Source organism: Podarcis raffonei, chromosome 14 (assembly GCF_027172205.1).
Source record: "Podarcis raffonei isolate rPodRaf1 chromosome 14, rPodRaf1.pri, whole genome shotgun sequence".
Classification (NCBI taxonomy): domain Eukaryota; kingdom Metazoa; phylum Chordata; class Lepidosauria; order Squamata; family Lacertidae; genus Podarcis; species Podarcis raffonei.
The window spans coordinates 2,139,214-2,158,831 of record NC_070615.1 but is presented as its reverse complement, the minus strand read 5'-3'; the positions used below and the strand labels follow the sequence as shown (position 1 = coordinate 2,158,831).

The window sequence follows — 19,618 nt, the reverse complement described above, 5'->3', positions numbered from 1 at the left end:
GCTCACTTTCTCCCCCCCTCCTTCTTTATAAACTACACTAAAATAAACACACAGACCCCAAAAGAAATCTGCAATAAAACCCTAAAAATAGGAACAGCAAATGACAGCTAGGAAAAGGAGCTTATAATTATAAGATAAAATTGAGTAAAATGATCTTGTGATTAAGAGAATAGCTGAAGGCTATACTGTCCAACTTGCCACAGCCTTCCACCATTCCACACACCTGCAGTCTCTCCCCAAATTCATCCACACAATTCAAAAGCACAGTCTGCTATAAGCAGTGATTTGTGTTTTCCAGAAAATGTTGAACTGGACAATTTCTCTGTGCAAATTAGGTTAATTCACTTCAGAAAAGTTAACTTACAACAGAAAATGTTTAGTTTGCGTGCCATAGAGTAGGGGTCGACAAACTACGGCCCGGGGGCTGGATGCGGCCCACCAGGCTCGTAAATCCAGTCCCCAGACCCTGCCGCCTGCTCGGTCAGTCCCTGCCCTGAGCTAAACCGGCATGGCATTTCCTTGAAAATAAGCCGCAGGCGCCTCGCCGCGCGTGGACTGACTTCCGCAACACTGGCATGGCTTCGGTTTGGCTCCTGCAGCCAATCCAAAGCCATGGACGCCTCTGGGCAGGAGGTGAGGCTGGTGCGGTTTCAGATTGGCTGCAGGAAGTTCCTTGTTGTCCATGCGCTGAGGTAAACCTGGCATGGCCATGGGCGGAGAGGCTGGCGGGTGGGCAGCGGGTCTGGGCCGCACCATGGGCATTGTGACAGGTGATTTGCGAGGCTTTAGCCAGAGCTTGGCGCCCAGCTCAGCGCTGCTGCCTGGCGCTCCGCATGCGTAGCCTGCCCACTGACCTGGCCTCGGACGATGGGCCTCAGTGCGTGGTGCATGCCGCCTGGGAGCTCTGCGGTGACAGCCGATGGAGCGGCTGCTGCTCGTCAACAACACTGGTGAGCAGTCTCCTCTGCTTAAAAACCTCAAAGGAATGAGAGTCCACCACCTCCCGAAGGTGACAATTCCACTGTCAAACAGCTCTTACTGTCAGAAAGCTCTTCCAGATGTTAAGTCGGAATCTCCTTTCTTATAACTTGAAGCCATTGATTTTGGTCCTACCCTCCGGAGCAGGAGAAAACGAGCTTGCTCCATCTTCTATGTGCCAGATCTTTAGATATGGTAATAAAATTTTAAAAATTGAAACTGCCAGGATTTATTTACAAATGACAGTCATTCATTGTTAATGAATTCATTCAATGTTATGAAAAGCAATTTTTCTGTGAAGAATGAAGCAACAGACAATTTTCCATCACATATCATTGGCTTTAAGTAAAGCGCTAGTGCATTACAGAGAGTTTTGAGGCGAATACATGGATCTAGGTAGCTCAAGTAACTAGTCTGACCACAGAGGCTTGCTATTTATTCAGTAATTGAGTTCAGTTTACATCCTCCATCTCCAGGTGCAACTGATCATAGAATTGTTTAGCCGGAAGGGACCATGAGGGTCATCTAGTCCAGCCCCTGCAGTGCAGGAATCTTTTTGCCCAACCTGGGTCTTGAACCCACAACCCTGAGATTAAGAGTCTTATGCTCTGCTGCATGAGCTATCTGATTTGGGCAATCTTTATTATTCAGGTTATCTCTTGTGGTGTTTTTATGTATTGTGCAATCTACTCCTTTTATTCTATGAATGTGTGTTATGGAGAGTTGGTCATTCCATTTGAAAGTTTCATTTTTAAAGTGACAGGCAATATGTTTGTAGGCCATTGGTCTTCATCTCTTTGTATCCGGTTTGTACCCCCATCACATCTCCATTTTTTAAATTTAAATTTTCTTAAAGAGAAAGGACAAAGGTAGAACATACACAGTAAAACATTTACTTTAGAAAAACAATAAATTTACAGTGGGTTTCACTCTGCCTTGGTCAGACCACACTTGGAATACTGGTGCACCAGTTCTGGGCATGGCAGTTTAAGAAGGGTGATGACCAGCTGGAGCATGTGCAGAGGAGGGAGACCAAGAGGATCAAAGGTCTGTAAACCAAGCCTTAAAGAGGAGCACTTGAAGGAACTGGGTATGTTTAGCCTGGAAAAGAGAGGACTGAGAGGAGATAGGATAGCCATCTTCAAATATCTCAAGGGCTGTCACATAGAAGAGGGAACAAGCTTGTTTTTTCCTTCTCTGGAGGATAGGATCCTAACCAATTGATTCTGACTCAGCATTCGGAAGAGATTTCTGACTGTTTGACAGTGGAACGGTCTCCCTCGGGAGGTTGTGGACTTTCCTTCCTTGGAGATTTTGAAGGAGAGGTTGGACGGCCATCTGTCATGGATGCTTTAGCTGAAATTCCTGCATTGCAGGGGGTTGGACTAGATGTCCCTTGGGGATCCCTTCCAGCTCTTCAGTTCCTTGATTCTATACTTTCATAGATGGTAGAAATTCATCTTCAGAAATACCAGTGAAGTTCTGCTGAAAGTGTTCCCTTGATTCATCCAGCAGCCACCTGGATGTTGCTGGACTCCAGCTCCCTTCATCCCTGGCCATGGGCGTTGCTTCCTGGGGCAATGGGGGTGGTGAGCCCACCAACATCTGGAGGGAAGCTGCAAGAGAGTGTAAGTGTGCTGTATTTTAAATTTGTGATTTTAGTATTTGGATTTAAAAAGGAGTACAGTGGTAGCTCGGGTTACAGACACTTCAGGTTACAGACGCTTCAGGTTACAGACTCCTCTGACCCTGAAATAGTACCTCGGGTTAAGAACTTTGCTTCAGGATAAGAACAGAAATCGTGCTCCGGCAGCGCGGCGGCAGCGGGAGGCCCCGTTAGCTAAAGTGGTACCTCAGGTTAAGAACAGTTTCAGGTTAAGAACGGACCTCCAGAACGAATTAAGTTCTTAACCTGAGGTACCACTGTAATAGTTAGAGGAGTATATGATCCCCCAGTCTTCCAAAATACTGCTTTTTCATTGGTATTTAAGTCCAGATTTTTTCCCTCTCTCCCTTCCCCATTGGCAGCATGTTTTCAAAATATACAGTGAGTTTAATAAGATCAAACAAACAAACGGATAATGCAAAATCAGCTGAATGAAGCTGTTAATTCTTTGTGCATGAATAGACTTCATAAACACAGGCTCCTCTGAACAGCTCTCCACAAATTGAACTGTCTGCTTCCCTGGTTGACGCCTGCACCTGTGTTATTTTAACAGAAACTGTTCTTTAACTGTTACTTTGTTGATGATTCATAAGATAATTTCTGGAATTATTTTGGGTTATTTTTCTCATATAGCTTTGAGTATGCCTGCCAAAGCCAATAATTGTAATTTATTTAAGCTTTTTTTAAAAGAAAAAAACATGAGACAAAAAAATCTTTGAACTAATGGCACCAGTGCTTCTTTTAGGATTCTTAAATGGAAACTTTGTGAGACTGGAATTCTTGTTGACAAAAGGTGAGGCAGAAATGTCTGAACTCCTTTCCATAAGTTCATACATGGGAATGGCAAGTTCCTCCTTGCGGGACAGCTCAAATGCTTAGTCCTTAGTTTCTTAGTCCTGGCTGAGAAACGGAGGACCCGTCTTGATGATGTGCCCTGCCTTGCTGCAGAACATGAGAGAAGCAGGGCGGGGTAGTGGTGAGAGTGTCGGACTCGGACTTTGGAGACAGGGGTTCAAATCCCCACTTGGCCATGCAGCCCACTGGGTGACCTTGGCCAGTCCCTGCCTCTCAGCCTAACCTACTTCATAGGGTTGTTGTGGGGATTAAACAAGGAGGGGGAGAACTATGTACGCCACCTTGAGCTCATGGGTGGAGAAGGTGAGCTAGAAATGCAAATAAATAAAAAAGAACATAAGAAGCGTCCACAAGATCAGACCACGAATGCATCTTTTCCAGCAGCTTACTTGAAAGGGTCCACAGCTTTATGTTGGCAGGAAATCTGCAAGCAGGTATTCAATGGCACCCTGCCTCTGAAAGATGGCAAAATGCCGTTTTGCTATGGCATTATGAGAGTTGATGTTCTACTCTTTGGTTGTTTTTGTATCTGTCTGGAATAGCTTTATTCATCCTCCCCATTATGCCCTGCCCTAACATCTGTTGGATGAAGGGTGCTCTAGAAATGTTTCAAATGAGTATCTTAAAGAAAAGCACTTTGTGCATTCAGATAAATTCAAACCCTCTTTCCCCAGGCTCAGCTGTCAGAGTGGAGGTGAGCTGGCCCAAGTGGGGAAGCCTCCAGCAGCGGAATTCAGGGAGGAAGGGCAGGTGGGGAAGTGAGAGAGCCCCACTTTATACTGGAGCAGGGCAGAAATGTGAATAAATCCCAGCATGCCTTGCTTTGACTCCCTCTCCCATATGCATATTTACTGTACTTTTCTCTCTATAACACACAGATTTTTTCTCCTAAAACGTAAGGGGAAATGTCTGTGCGTGTTATTGAGCGAATGTGTGGGAGTGCAGGGGCAAAAATCAGGCAAAAATCCGATCGCGCGCGAGAGGAAGCTGTTGCTTTCCTGCATTCTGCCTCAGGGTCTTACTGCCCACCCTCTTCTCTTTCGGTTGCTGTTTGCTCAAACGGAACAAAGAGCAGGCAAATCCCCTCCCCTCCAGGCAAGCAGAGGGGAAAGGAAAGGATCGAGTCCTTCCTTCTAATTCTCTCCGTGCTCTGGTGCTGCTGCGTCCAGGGAAGCATTTTAGGGACTCGCAGGCAGCCGGAAAACATGCAGGTGGGAGAGAGAGAGAGAGAGAGAGAGAGAGAGAGAGAGAAAGGGCTGGCTTGGGTGGGTGGGTGGGGGGAAACTTTTGCCTTCCTTTCCTCCCTCCCGTTAAACCCCTCTCCTGCATTCTTAGCCAGCTGCTTCTCTGCACACCCCTCTCGTGCTCCTTGTCCTTTCTGTGTTTTTCCTTCCCTCCCCACTTAAAACGTGGTTACAAAGCATGGATCCACATGGATCCTCAGGATCTTTGCATTGGGTCACCCCAAATTCACCATCAGATCACATGTCTGTGGCCACAGCATGAGGCACAAAAATGATACATCCACTGTTTCATTCAGAATCCCCCCCCCTGTTTTCCTCCTCTAAAAACGATGAGCGTGTTATGGTCAGGTGCGTGTTATAGAGCGAAAAATACGGTAATTCTAACATTAAGTTTCTTTAGACTTTGCAACAAAATGGAACAAATTATCCTGAATATATTTTATAGTGGCCTTTTTTCAGTATCTGTCATCTGTATGAAGTTTTATTTTGTAAAAACATTGCATCCTACAGTAGCATCTATTAATGTTAATAATTCCACCCCTTTCCTTGCCCCAAGAACTCTGCATTAGTATAGTATTAAGAGATTTCCCCCTCTATCCAGTTAAAGCAAAGTTCTTTGTGTAAAGTTTTCTTTTACTTACTTTCGGATGGGCTGTGAAGCTGGTTTATTCTTAGTAATTTCCTGATTGTGAATGCTGTGGTTCTTTAGCCAAGCTGTCTATAATAAAATGTAACATGTAAAATAAGTTTCCACGTTCTTTCTGGAAGCTGTAATTTTCTTTTATAGGAGAAGATGTTGGAAGAATCACTCTGCCTTTTCCCCTCTCAAAATAAAGTGGCAAAAATACTACTTACAAAATAACCTGAACTATTTGCTGGGCTACAGTCTTGCAGAGTTTACAATGATCCTGGGCATTTTCCAGGCAGCGAGTTTTTAAATGTTTCCCTCTCTTTGGTAAGTGGGCCTGCAGTTCATGGCACCATTTACTCTGAAGGAAGACTATTAAAGGCAGCCTGTGTTAGAGTAACCAACTTTGGGGGGGCTGTCAGGGCTTATCTCCTCTCCACAACTTGAGGCCTTTGTCAGGGCGTTGTCTCACATTTCTTAATCTCTGTAGAATTTCTATAAATCAGAATTCTGTAGGTAATAGAATAACAGATCATCCCCTTTATATTAAACTGCTGAGCACATACAGGTAGAAGCTGTTGCTTTAAGTAAGTGCCAGGATTTGAGCCTGTTGTGGCCCCCAGAAACTGGGACTAAGGGAAGAAAAGCAGAGATTCTCACCTTTTGCTGGCCAAAGGAGGGACCTACAGGAGTCCACTATAAAAGTCCCTCCCTGCCCCGAGATAATCTGCCCTTGCCTTCACTTTGCACCTCTCCCCCTGAGGAACTGGGGTAGGAGATAACTGCTCCCTCCAGACACCATTCTCACTCCCTGCTGTGCCCAAGAGAGAGTTTCGGTACCCATATTCTTTCCAAAGAACAAAGATAATCCCTTGAGTTTTGGCAAGGGGGCGAACAACTAGAATCTGATACAGCAAGCATGTGTCTAATCTCATATTTATTCAGAAACAGACAGATTTTTAGTAGCATTAGTGTAATGGAGTCAAGATGCACGGGAGGGTCTGTAGTTCATGGGAAGACACTGAGAAGGTCCCAGGTGTTGACATGGATCATGCGTAGATTAGGAAAGACCATGCGACACTTTCCTCCAATATGCTAAGTAGCACAGCAAACTGAAACATAAAATAAAATTTCAGTCACTCCCCCACCATAACTCTACACTTATGTTGGCAGCCTTTGCCAACGGGGTGTCCTCCATGCTGTTTGGGGCTGATAGAAACCGTAGTCTAAAACATCTGGAGGGCCCCCTGTTGACAAAGACTGTGTCATGGTATAATAGGTCAAGTTCAGAGAGGCGATGCTTGATTTTTTAATTATAAAAGTCAACACAACCAAACTTATTTTCAATATCATTGTTCTACTGTTCTCTGGAAGTGCTTTTTTAAAAAAAAGGTCTGTACGTGATAAATTTGAGGAACTGAGCCAGTACAAGGAAAGTAAACTTAATGCACAATGAACATTCTCTGAGTAGTGCCTAGATTCCTTTAGATTTCTATAAATATGCCCAATTGATGTTGATGCCAATTTTTTTTTTAATGTTGGCACAAAGGTTGGATTCTTCCAGTAAGTGCTTAGACATATTGTACATTACGATACTCCCAAATATTTGACAGGGAAAATTAGATAAAAATGTTTTATGTTAAATAAGCAAGAACTTCAGAACTGGGTAGTGAGCAAGCTTAATAAGACTATTCCTAATACAACATCTGTGAAGCATATTACTGTTGGAAGTATTTCATATATATTCTCTCAAAAGCCATCCGTATTATACCTCCAAGTAGATGCATACAACCAAGTGTTGAAGTGCATCCCCAGCTATTAACAGAAGTGTTTCTGCATAGGGTTCCATCCAGCCTAGAACAGGACACTTGGATTGCTGTTCACGGTTTGGGGGTGAGTTCACAGGAGTGGTGGTGAGGATGAAGAATGACTCCCCCTTTCCCATCTTCCTGAAACCACCCCCTACTGGGTTCGGGGCTGGATTCCAATCCATTTTTTTAAAAATAATATTTTTATTATGATTTTTCAACAAGTTTTAACATATTCAAAAATTCAAATTGCTTTTTACAATTTCAGTTCATACCTGCCCCCCCCCAAGACTTTCCCCAGCTTCCCTTTATGGTTTATAACATATTTGTTTGTTCAGCTTATAATTTTATATACCTTATATACTAAAATTAAAATAGTATTCTTAATCTATTCTTAACATTTTTACCTCATATTTGTGTTTTCTATTTATATTTGTCCATTGTAAGTGTTTTACTCAAGGGGGCCCACTAGGGGCGCCTTGAAAGATGGCTGCTAATAACATCTTGTCCAGCTTGCAAGAGGTAATTAGAGGCTGATATGGGGAGTACATCAGCCTCCCTTCGTCTTTTCAGGGAAGGAAAAGACGCTGCCTCACCTGCTGTTGCCATAAATCACCCCCGAGTTTGGATGAAGGAGGGGGTGAGAGGCACTAGGTGGAAAGCCCTCGGGCAAGCTTGGAGCTCCCTGCCAGCTTCTTTCAGGAGCAAGCCTGGCTGCGATGTTTAAAAAGAAGAAAAGAATTGGACCAATAAACGCACATGCTTCAAGAGAAATCAGGAATGCTTTTATCTGCTAATAAATTTACCACTGAGTGAAGAAGATCGAGACGGAAGGACGAAGGACGAAAGGAACAGAGATAACACCAGAGAACTGCCGACATTTTGGTATGTGGATGGTACGAGGGGGGGGGGAAGACTTTTTTATTTTATTTTTATGTGAGTACCTGATAACCCTCCCCCTCAAAAAACCGTCTTGACGACTAATTTACAAGTGGGAGTGAAAATGAACTGTGTGGAAATAATTATATGTCTGTGAAAGATTTGGAAACAAGTGAGTCTCTCTCAGTGACGCAGTAAGAAATGCTTCGATGCGTAGGCAGATCTCGGCTGCAAGATGGATGGTCTAGGGAGGAAGAGCTGCTTGGATATCAGGCTGGAATCGTAAATCAGAAAGGGCTGTTATCCTCCTGGAAGACTAATTATGAGGCAGCGGGTCTGGAAAATAAACGAGTGGACATTTAGACTGTATTTCACTGGAATGACAGGACAGAATGTCTGCTCGAAAACATGATGGTTGGATTTGTGGACATATGAGAGAGCATTCTAAAACCCACACAGAGACAAAATAAGACTGTTCCTTTTAATCCACTTGTGGAGAAAACTCGGAGGTGACAGAAAAGGAAAATGAATAAATGACAAATATGAGAAGATGGGACTGGAAACAACATTGCAGTAAGGAAAGCAGCACGAATTTGGATCTTTGGATTCCTGACGATCGAGGAGCATGGGTACCCCCCACAAAAAAAAAAAAAAAAATTGGAAAACATTTGGACTTTATGATGTGTATTGATATAATTTGGATTAATTGGTATGATATGTTTAATTTGGCAAATGGAAACTTAATAAAAATTATTGGGGAAAAAAGTAAGTGTTTTACTCAAATCCTGCAAGTGAGTTCATTTCAATGCATTCTTTCTGTATATACATCATTGTTGTTTAGTCATTTAGTCGTGTCCGACTCTTTGTGACCCCATGGACCAGAGCACGCCAGGCACTCCTGTCTTCCACTGCCTCAATCGGTAGGGCTTGCCTTTAAAAGACTTTTATTTCTCCTTGCAGGTCTCTTGATTCACTTTTGAACAAAGGCACGCAAGGGCTGCCTGTCCTCGATTCACACTTGGTAGAGATAGAAGGTGACACCGTGTACCTATATGGCTCTGGAGCTCTGGAATCCCTTGATCGAAACTGGAGTGTACAGACGGCTGGGAGCATCACCACAATCTCCTTTAATTTCATAGACTTTGATGAAATTGTTCCAGTGTTGCCAAAACTGAGGATCAGATTTCCCAATTCTCTAGTAAGAAGTTTTGTTCTTGATCTTTTAGCAATCTGGGACAAGAGGCAGGATGTCCAAATGTCTAATTTGGTTCAAGAAAAGAACCTACAAGATGCCCTTCTGGATAAAGGCTAAGGCTCCATTTAGTTCAGCCTTCTGTTTCCCACAGTGGACATCAAGATTCCTCTGGAAAAGCCCACAAACAGAACATGAGGGCAATAACACTCTCCCTTCAGAATCCCCAGTATCTGCCTCTAATTGTGGAATGTGGAACCAGGGTTTAGTAGTTTGACCCATGGCCATGAGGCTCACTTGGTGACTTTGGCAGCCACATTCTCTCAGCCTGACAGGCTTGCTGTGAAGGAGGGAGCACCCTGTACACTACTTAGAGCTCCTTGGAGGTGGGATAAAGAGATAAATTCTGTTTAGCCATCATGGCTAACAGTGATGAACAGATCTCCTTCTCCATGAAGTAGTATAATTCCCCTTTAAAACTTTCTGATTTATGACCGGTGCCACGTCTTGTGGCAAGGCAAGAAGTACTTTTCTTTTTCTTGTCCTGAACCCACAGCCAACCAGTTTTACCTTCTACCTTTTGTGGATGTCATTTGACTTAGCTTGTCTGTCTCTCTTATTTGTGTGGCATACCACATGCAGCAGATAATTTACCATACAACCCATGGATGGCAGACATTCACATTGTAGCAGAAATTGTGTGAATGTTCTCAGGTGGCCTCCTGAGACATTATGTGGCAAGTATTTGTGCTCAAGATTGGGCAAACTTGTAAAAGCAGAATTTGGCAATTGCTGATGACTGCTATGATGGAATGACTGAAGTTTGCTCTTCTCAGCCATAGAAAATAATTAAGTGAAGAGCAGATTACATCACTGCATAGATAAATTGGCACCCAGACTACACCCACACACCCTCAAGCACATAGTCATGTGTGTTTAAGTAGAAGTTTGCACGCTAACTTGGGCTAACAAGCATGGAAATATCCAGAAACAAGCCATTGTAGCCTTCTAGCCATCTAGTCTGTACCACCACTGCTCCTTTTGCATGCCTAGAAGAGAGAGACAAGGTGAGCAGAGGAAGCTCTACCTCCTTGCTCGTATTTGTACATGTGTGCTTGGAGAGAGCAGGTGAACAGCAAAGAAGAGGAGGAAGTCCAGGGGTGAGCAGCAGCAGCAGTAGTAGTAGTAGTAGTAGTAGTAGTAGTAGTGAGCAGTAGTAGTAGTAGTAGTAGTAGTAGTAGTAGTAATAATAATAATAATAATAATAATAATAATAATAATAATATATTTGTTCCCCCGTCCATCTGGCTGGGTTTTCCCAGCCACTCTGGGCAGCTCCCAAAATAATAATAATAATAATAATAATAATAATAATAATAATAATAAAGCAACAAAACATCAGTCATTAAAAACTTCCCTAAACAGGGCTGCCTTGAGATGTCTTCTAAAAGTCAGATAGTTGTTTCTTTCCTTGATGGGAGGGCGTTCTACAGGGTGGGCACCACTACCGAGAAGGTCCTCTGCCTGGTTCCCTGTAGCTTCACTTCTTACAGTGAGGGAACCGCCAGAAGGCCCTTGGAGCTGGACCTCAGTGTCCGGGCTGAGCAATGGGGGTGGAGATGCTCCTTCAGGTATACTGGGCCGAGGCCGTTTAGTGGGCTCCCTGCTTGGATGTGGGTGTCAGCATGTGCTGAGTGATTCCAGGGTCTAATAAAGGTCCTGTCCAGCTCATGAATACTCACTGCAAGAGTCCCAGGACCTTGGTTTATTGCCAGGTCCGGCTCAAGATGATTTGCTGTCTGAGGCAAAGGATAAGATGACATATCCACTCCTTATACAGAAGCTGCCTTGGCTGGCAGTTAAATCTTCACCACTGGCAATGGGAGAGCATCCCCCGTTGCACTTGACGGCAGCAGGCTGGTGCACAGGTCAGGATGTGTGGTACCCGGCTATGTCTGCTCCACATCCCTCAGCATCTGGCTAATGGTTGGCTGGTCTTGGCTATTGCCCTATTTGGTACGTTGTGCTGGGTCTCAGTGCAAAGGCCTAATGTCAAAGCGAGTAGAGACCTTTGACTAGCACAGCCAATCTGGTGCTGTCTGATATTTTTCAAAATGGCCACCCAGCCCCTTGCAATCATTGTATCTTCCACTAAATGTCTAATGCTGCCTGCCTTCTTGTTTTGCTTGTTTCTTTACAGCACCTGAAATTTAAGGAGAACAACCTTGCTGTGTTGAAACAGTTCAATGCCTTAGCCCAACTTCGCCGCCTTGAGCAGCTAACAGTTGATGCTCAAGGAAATCCAGTTGTCACCTTCACCCTGTGGAAGTATTACGTGATGTTTAGACTGGGCCATTTCAACCTGCAAAAAATAAATGGAATGGAGGTAAGAATAGGCAGCATTTTCAAGGGGGGGGGGCATTCAGACACCTTAGAGCTGGTTCAGTTGGTCTTATCACTGACTCACTTCTGCAAGAGAAATTGCTTGTATGAGAGGTCTACTCACAGTGTAAAACAATCTCAGTATGATTGCAGGAGTCCCACAACAGGGCTGTCTCATCTCCAAGGAGCCCCAGTTACAGAGGACGTGCAAGAGTTTTTCCTGCCTCTTTTGCATTTCTTACATGAATTGGTTGTTTATCTGAGCCATTTTTCTGGTGTTCCACAAGGCGACAGATCTGTCTGTTGAGCCAGCTGTCATTCCAACAGCAAAAAAAGAAAAAAAATGAAGTCATTGTAGAAGCTAAGCAAGAAATCCGGAGGTCAGGAAGCAAAAAATAAATAAATTAGGATCTGTGCTGCAATTTTTTTGTTGTTTTTGTTTTGCAAAACTATTCTATCTTTTGTTAAGTTCAGTATGTTTAATTGGTTATATTGGTCATACAGGAAAGCCTTAAATTAACTGATAATTGGAAACCATTGTTTATAATTTGTTACAAACTGGGCTTATATTAGATAACTAATGAAATATATACCTAGGAGTACAAATGGCAAGATTTACTTTCCAATTCTTTTCTGGCATGCATTAACCATGGAGTGGGGGGGGGGGAATCACTAAACTCAACTGAAACCTCCCAGAGGGAGGAGAAAGAAAGCCAGGGAATAGTTACCCTATAGTAACTCAGGACCTTATAAAGCAGAACATGCCATAAAATTTCTAATACCTCAGTTTGGACATTTTTCTTAGCTAAGCATAACTCATATTTATGAGAACATTGTAGAGCCATCTTGTACTATCAAGCAAAATGAATGCCTCCCTTTTCAGTCTGTCTTAGTTGTTGGACTCCATCTACCCTTCACACTGTCCAGCCTGGTCAGCAGCAGGGCCAGAGGATGGGCTGCTTTGTAGCCCAGCAGCATACGGATAGCCAGCCAGGTTCCCTACCCCTGTTCTGTGGAAACAAGCCAGTGTTACGCCTTGGCTCATGGAGCTGGCTTGTTTCAGCAATTCAGATTTAAGATTAACCATGCAATGGATAAATGCAGTTGGGTTAAATTGTAGTGAATCTAAAATGGAAGTGGAAGCTTCCACTCTCTTCCTTGCAGCCATATTGGAGGAGGGAGAAGAAAATATGTGACCTGGAGGATCCCTGCAGCTAAGTTTGCAATATGAGGGGGGAGAATAATGGCTCTGCAGAGAGAGTGTGTAGGTAATGTGCTTTTGAAAGATATTATAAAGGCTATGGCACCATATGAAGGAGCGTCTCCACCCCCATCGTTCAACCCAGACCCTGAAGTCCAGCTCTGCAGGCCTTCTGGCGGTTCCCTCACTGTGAGAAGTGAAGTTACAGGGAACCAGGCAGAGGGCCTTCTCGGTAGTGGTGCCCACCCTGTGGAACGCCCTCCCATCAGATGCCAAGGCAATAAACAACTATCTTGACGTTTAGAGGACATCTCAAGGCAGCCCTGTTTAGGGAAGTTTTTAATGACTGATGTTTTAATGTATTTTTAATCCTTTGTTGGAAGCCTCCCAGAGTGGCTGGGGAAACCTAGCCAGAGGGGCGGGGTATAAATAAATTAACAACAACAGCAACAGCAACAATTTATTATTATTATCATTATTATTATATTTATTTATTTTGGGGAAGGATGCTCCATAGGTGGATCTATGAGTAATGCAGTGAGCTCATAGAATCAGGCCCAAGTCCCAGCCACTCTATCTGGAGGTGATAAAAATTCTACTCTACCTTACGGTTGTTGTAAGAATGATTGTGTGAAATGCTTTGAAACACTATTATTATTTGCAATAATTGCCAGTTTGGTTGCAGTCTTGCTGTGCGGCATCAGGCAAAATGATAGTCAGTTTTAGTTCTTTGTCTGTAAAATGGAGGTAATTATGCCCTGTATGCCATGGCGGTTGTGAAAGTGAAAGGAGGACGCTTGCAAAGTACTTGTGCATGCTGCAGCACAGACTCGTTAATGCTAAGTAAGAATGGGCACAGGCCATGCAAAAGAAAGCAGTTTTCAAATCATAGAATTGTGGAGTTGGGAGGGGCCCATAGGGTCAACTAGCCCCACCCCCTGCAATGCATCTATACAAGTGGGAGACATTTTACTGAGTTATTAAACCAGGGAGCCCACAAATACAGTATCCAGTGGCAACCTTTCATTTTAATTTTGGAATAAAATTCTGCAGTAAAATTCTCTAACCAACGTAATCTACTATAGGAGAAGAGGCCACCAGCAATACAAGGAGGCCTCTGTCAAAATGGCACCAGGATGTTAGGCTCTTGTTATTGGCTGGAGGGAAGGTGGGGGAACAGGCACACACAGAGGTGACCAGCTGCTCCCCTCCTGCAAAACTGCACACTCAGCTTTGGGTACAGAAGGGACATGCTTGCTTGCCTTTGCAGATGTGGATACTGAGGTGCTGACCTTCATTGGCTACCAGAAACCATGACTGCCAAACCCAGTCATTTTTGGAAACTTGTGCAAAACCTTTCTGGTGAAATGGAGAGCACTTTGAAGTGGATCACTTGGTGTCTTTTTATTAATTGCTTTGTTTGAAAATTTAACAAGAAAAGAAAAAAATGAATTAAAATGAAAAGAAGAGGAAGGAAAAAACACATTAATAACAATAAACAGAGATTTCTAATAATAAGAGTAGACCTCATTCAGTTCATATTGTGGATAGAGTGACTATCAGTACATGAATCTTAAATTAAACATGTAAGTTAACACAAGCCCTTCAGCTGTCCAAATAGGTATCCTCACCAAATGGATGCCTGTGTAAAATATGTTTGAATTCAACCAGAGCAGTGAGGTCCTTGGCCCATTGTGTATTACCATGGCCCAGATGGTGCCACTTTGACCCCTCCATCTTTCCCCTTCTGCAGGTTACTCAGAATGACATGGTCATGGCCGAAAATCTCTTTGGTGTCTTAGCATATGTAGCATCTTCAGATGTACCCTACTGCCGCCTGCTTTCATTCCTCGGAGATTGCAGGTAAATATAAATACACACATGAGAGTCATTTTACTTTGTATGCCAAGGCTGTGATTAGTTGCATACACGTAGAGCTGCCCCGGGATTGTGCTTCCCCATTCAATTTAACAGAGGGGCAGCTTCTTTGTATGCACAAAAAGAAGCCTCCTGCGGATGTCCCTGGAGGCAGAGGCGGAGCAAGGCGGGTGCGGCGCACTCTGGGTGCCATCCTGACGGGGCTGACATTCTGCCCCCCCGTGACTCCCAAGCCTACAGCGAGCTGGGGAAAGGGAGCTGCAAAGCGGCGTGCAAAGACAAGCCTACCCGCTAGCCATTGGCTATGCGCGGCTTTGCAGCTCCAGCTCTCTCAGAGCTGCAGCCGCGGGCAGAGGATCCCGCCGCTGCCCGTTGGCTCATGTAGCGACGCTGTGCATGCGCCATACGTATGGCGCACATGCATGGTCGCCGGGCGGTTTGCCCCACCCCCTGACACCCAGCACCGGGGGTCGGTTAGCCTTCCTTCACCCCTGCCTGAAGGAGGGCTACGAGAGCATCTCTGAAGACATTTGGAATAGACAGTACAGTAGTGGGACAGGCGGACTGATTTTGTTTAGTTTGCCTCCCCCCTCATGAGCCTGCATGAGAACGCCATTCCACCCTAGAGATCACCCTTCAAGTCCCCTGATGCACAACAAATAGGGCCCTGGCAGAGAACCACCTTCTTTTGTGATACCCACAAAACGGAAGGTCCTCCTTAGAGAGGTACATCTCCCCTTGACTGCCATGAAGACCATCCTGTTTTGGTGCAATTGTTCAGAATTGTGCTACCTGTAAGGTTGTGCTTCCTCCTTCTTTAACTCTGCTGTTCTGGTATGTTGACTTTCAAGTAGAGATTCATCACAAACGGCTGTTTCCATTCTGCTGCAGATGGTTTCTGCCAAATACTACCTTATTTTTCTCACAATATGCTAGTTAATGTATGTAACTTACATTCATTACAGTGTAAAGGAAACGTCAAACAATGTGAACATAATTAATTAATTATGTATTGTTTGTGGACTTAAAGCCCCCGCCCACAACATAAATGAATAACTCTCGTATCTGCTTGAATGATTTTCATTCCTGATCACAGACAAATACACAAACCAGCAATTTCCACTTCTTTTTAAATTTTGCATGGAAATTTAGTGTGCATGTGTCTGCCATCATTGTGCTGCTTCAGTGGAGACTTCTTCATTCCTTTTCCCTGGCGACTTCAGTTTCAGATTTTGCCTACAACCACAAGGTGGCAATATCTTCCCATAATGATGGCAGATTATGTTCCTGGGACGCGGGTGGCGCTGTGGGTTAAACCACAGAGCCTAGGGCTTGCCGATCAGAAGGTCGGTGGTTCGAATCCCTGCAATGGGGTGAGCTCCCATTGCTCAGTCCCTGCTCCTGCCAACCTAGCAGTTTGAAAGCACGTCAAAGTGCAAGTAGACAAATAGGTACTGCTCTGGCGGGAAGGTAAACGGCGTTTCCGTGCTTCACTGGTTCGCCAGAAGCGGCTTAGTCGTGTTGGCCACATGACCTGGAAGCTGTACGCCGGCTCACTCCGCCAATAAAGCGAGATGAGCGCCGCAACCCCAGAGTCGTCTGCGACTGGACCTAACGGTCAGGGGTCCCTTTACCTTTACCTATCCTTTTCACAGGTAATACAAACTGTTCTTTCCCCAACTTTCCTGCTTTTAGGTTCTTATCTTTAAGTATTATTCCTCAGAGTCACTTATTTCACTTATTTTATTCCGTGACCAGCCACTCTCAAAATGGCGCTTTCCCGCTAGAGCTGGCTTGCATCTCCCCTCCTCCGAATCTGAGCCCTTGCTTTTCCTGGGAACATCCTGTCCCTCCCTGTTGTTCCTGTTGCTCTCTTCTATTAGCTTCACTGCTCTCCTCCCCCCTTGGGGAAAGCTTTCTCCGTCTGGGAAACTGGGAACTTCTAACTCTAACTCTTCCCTGACAGATGACTCCTGTAGAAAGGCAGAATTAAAAACAGCCACCCTCCCTTTATTTATTTAGAAGATTTAATAAACCACTTAACACAAAAGTTCCAAAGCTGTGCTCATAGAGCATTATTATCCTAATGTTAACATAAAGCAGCTTCATAACTTCAATTAGGGTCACATGTCTTGGTGGAACCACTGAGATAGTTGGTCTGGGGGTTTACAGTGTGTTGTCTTCAATAATGGGTGGAACCCAAAGTTCCTGAGAGACGGCCTCCTCCCCTGCTATTCTTCCCACTCCCTAAGATCACTAGGAAGGATCTTTCTTTGGGTCCCACTTCGGGTGGAGACATGGTTGATGATGACTCGAGAGAGGGCCTTGATAGTGGATGCATCAGTATTGTGGAAAACCTTGCCCTGTTAAATGGATGGCTTCCTTTCTGGACATTTTTTGCTGGCTGATATCTGATGTTTCTTTAAATGGATTTGTTATGTTTTTTATATTTGTGTTGTTTTTATTCTTTGTATTTTAATATATATGTTATTGTATTTTTATTTTAAAATGTTGTCGGTTGCCCTGCGTGATGGCATGGGAACCAGAAGGGCAAGATAGAAACATTCATATAAAATTAAATAAAGAAAATGTTTAGTTTCACTACTACTTTTTTCAGTTTTCATTTTGGTCCATCGCCAATGTGTTTAGATTTCCCAAACCCCACCCCTACTTCTCTCTCTCTCTGAGACTCATTTACAATACAGTCATACTTCATGTTACGTTCTGTCAGGTTGTGTCCCGTGGCAACCCGGAAGTACCCGTTACTTCTGGATTTCGTTGCTCGCACATGCGCACAAGCACTAAATCGCGCTTCGCGCATGCACACAAGCTCCAAATCATGCAGCGCACCTGCGCAGATACAGCGCTTCAGGATGCGCTCTTTTCATGTTGTGAACGGGCCTCCGGAACGGATCCCATTCACAACCAGAGGTACCACTGTATCTGTCAAACACATCTATCAAGGGGCTGCAGTTCTGAGATAACAGAGGAATACCTTGCATGAATCGGGCAGCAAGATATTCAGTAACCAGGAACCCATGAATTTGAATGGACAAGCACAAATGAAAGGTTACTCAGGCAATGGCCAAGCTACAGTAATTTAGCTCTGTAAATCTCTCTCCTTCCTGCCTTGCCTGTCCTTAGGAAGAAACAATTGTGTTATCTTTTGGAAGCAAAGGGGAAGAAATTGGGGACTGCCAGTGAGGATGGCAATGATCGCCGGAAGCTGGGAGGAGAGAATGCCAGTCGGCTGGCGCTGAATTACACCACGAGAGATTCCCAGACAGAAAAGCTGGAGGTAAGGAGTTCCAGGTGGAGCAGATACTAAAAAAATTCCCAACTGTTTGTTTTTGTTACAGTAGCTCATTTACTTTTTAATGGGTTTATGATATATTTTCTTCTGCTTCGAACAGCACAGTTGACTTCTATCTAGTGAAACAGTTTATTTCGAGATTTAACTGGAACATAACCAATACCTCCTGCTCTGCAACCTAGCGGTAGCACTATTAAAAATATTCATAAAGCTGGCATATGCACATTTGTTGTAAATGGAGATATTCAGCACAGGCTGGACATACCCAAAGACATTCTCTTTCTCCTTCTTTGTTCTGCTGTAAAATGAATATAAACAGGTTAGAGTTTCAATGGCAGAAAGCTGCTGATATATATTTGGTGCAGATGTGCAGTTGGGAATGAGCAAATACAGATGTATTTATTTTTATTGACCACCTTTCAGCAAAGAGAGTTCCCAGGTTTAAAATTCACCGTTCAAACAGTTGGTGCTGTGGGATTGGGGGGGGGGGCAGCCAAAGTGTATGAGAGAGGTATGGTATCTTCTACTACCATCTCCACCAAGTGCCTTGGTAGCCTTCTAGATTTCCAGCAGGCTTAGTGCCCCTCCAGACACTCCCAACTGCTTTCCAACTGCAGCACTTAGGGGCCCTTGGTGGGGAACAGTTAATTCGTTTGCCATTGAGAAATGTGTGTTCTTTAGGGAAGACCTCTGAGTGGCTAACAGTATGGTCTTACACATGTCCTAAATCCCATCGGGTGCAACAGCACGTATATCCAGGCAATTGTGTTTAGAATTGCCTGGATATAGGCAAAAAAGTAGTAGAAGATAGAGGACAGATTAAAACATTATGTAAAAACTCCTCTAAAAAAACAACCCACCACCAAAAGAGGGCACGGTAGTCTACATTCCTTTTTCTTCACCACTTGTAGGATCTGAGTAGTCTTCAAAGGCAGCCCACTTCATAACATACTGCAGTAGTCTAGCCTGCATGTGGCCAGGACATGAGACCACCTTTTGTATATTAATAGGTGGGCCTGAAGCTGAGGCCAGTTAGTGCTTTTTATGGCCAAGGTCAATTATGAACAGAGGCCCTTCCCCACTCCCAGAGCCATGTGTACAGAATTCTTATAAAGATCAAGAAAAGTGAGGCTGTGTAACACAGGGATTTGAAGCAGTAAATAGTATGCAAGACAAGCTAATAACAAGGCTTCACTTCATGATTCCATCACGTCTCAAGAAAAGACTATGTAGCAAAATAAGGTCCTTTGAGGAATCTCGCAACTGGGTAAATTGCAGTTTTTTTGCGGGGTGTGTGTGTGTGGCAATGTGTGTGGAAAGGCAATGTTCCACATGTGCCTGTAGATCAGGGGTATCCAACATGGAGCCCTTTAGGTGTTGTTGGACTCCAACTCCCATCATCCTTGACCATTGGCTGCATTGCTAGGGCTGATGGGAGTTGGAGTCCAGCATCTGAAGGGCACCACATAGGCCACTCCTGCTGTGGATTTTACCAAACATCCTATGGGAACAAGTAAGAAGAAGAGTAACTGCCAGTTCAGCTTGTCATCAACTGCAAACTATCATCATAAATGTGACGGGTAGCTCACCCTTG

The 19,618-nt window shown here is 44.1% G+C and overlaps 2 protein-coding genes across 10 annotated transcripts in view; both read left to right on the top strand.

Moving 5' to 3' along the window:
* The window catches only part of LRRC49 (leucine rich repeat containing 49), a 79,455-nt gene that overhangs the window by 49,413 nt on the left and 10,424 nt on the right, over window positions 1-19,618 (top strand). For 8 of the 9 annotated variants that reach the window (XM_053364392.1, XM_053364394.1, XM_053364393.1 and 5 more), the window contains 4 exons: window positions 9,019-9,256; window positions 11,451-11,636; window positions 14,587-14,696; window positions 17,856-18,009. In XM_053364392.1, coding sequence (XP_053220367.1) covers window positions 9,019-9,256; window positions 11,451-11,636; window positions 14,587-14,696; window positions 17,856-18,009 — 688 coding nt within the window. The remainder of the gene's footprint in view (window positions 1-9,018; window positions 9,257-11,450; window positions 11,637-14,586; window positions 14,697-17,855; window positions 18,010-19,618) is intronic. The other variant, XM_053364395.1, reaches the window with a different exon arrangement.
* The window catches only part of THSD4 (thrombospondin type 1 domain containing 4), a 507,461-nt gene continuing 505,770 nt past the window's right edge, over window positions 17,928-19,618 (top strand). The window contains exon 1 of the mRNA XM_053364384.1: window positions 17,928-18,009. The gene's annotated coding sequence lies outside the window, so the exon portion shown is untranslated. The remainder of the gene's footprint in view (window positions 18,010-19,618) is intronic.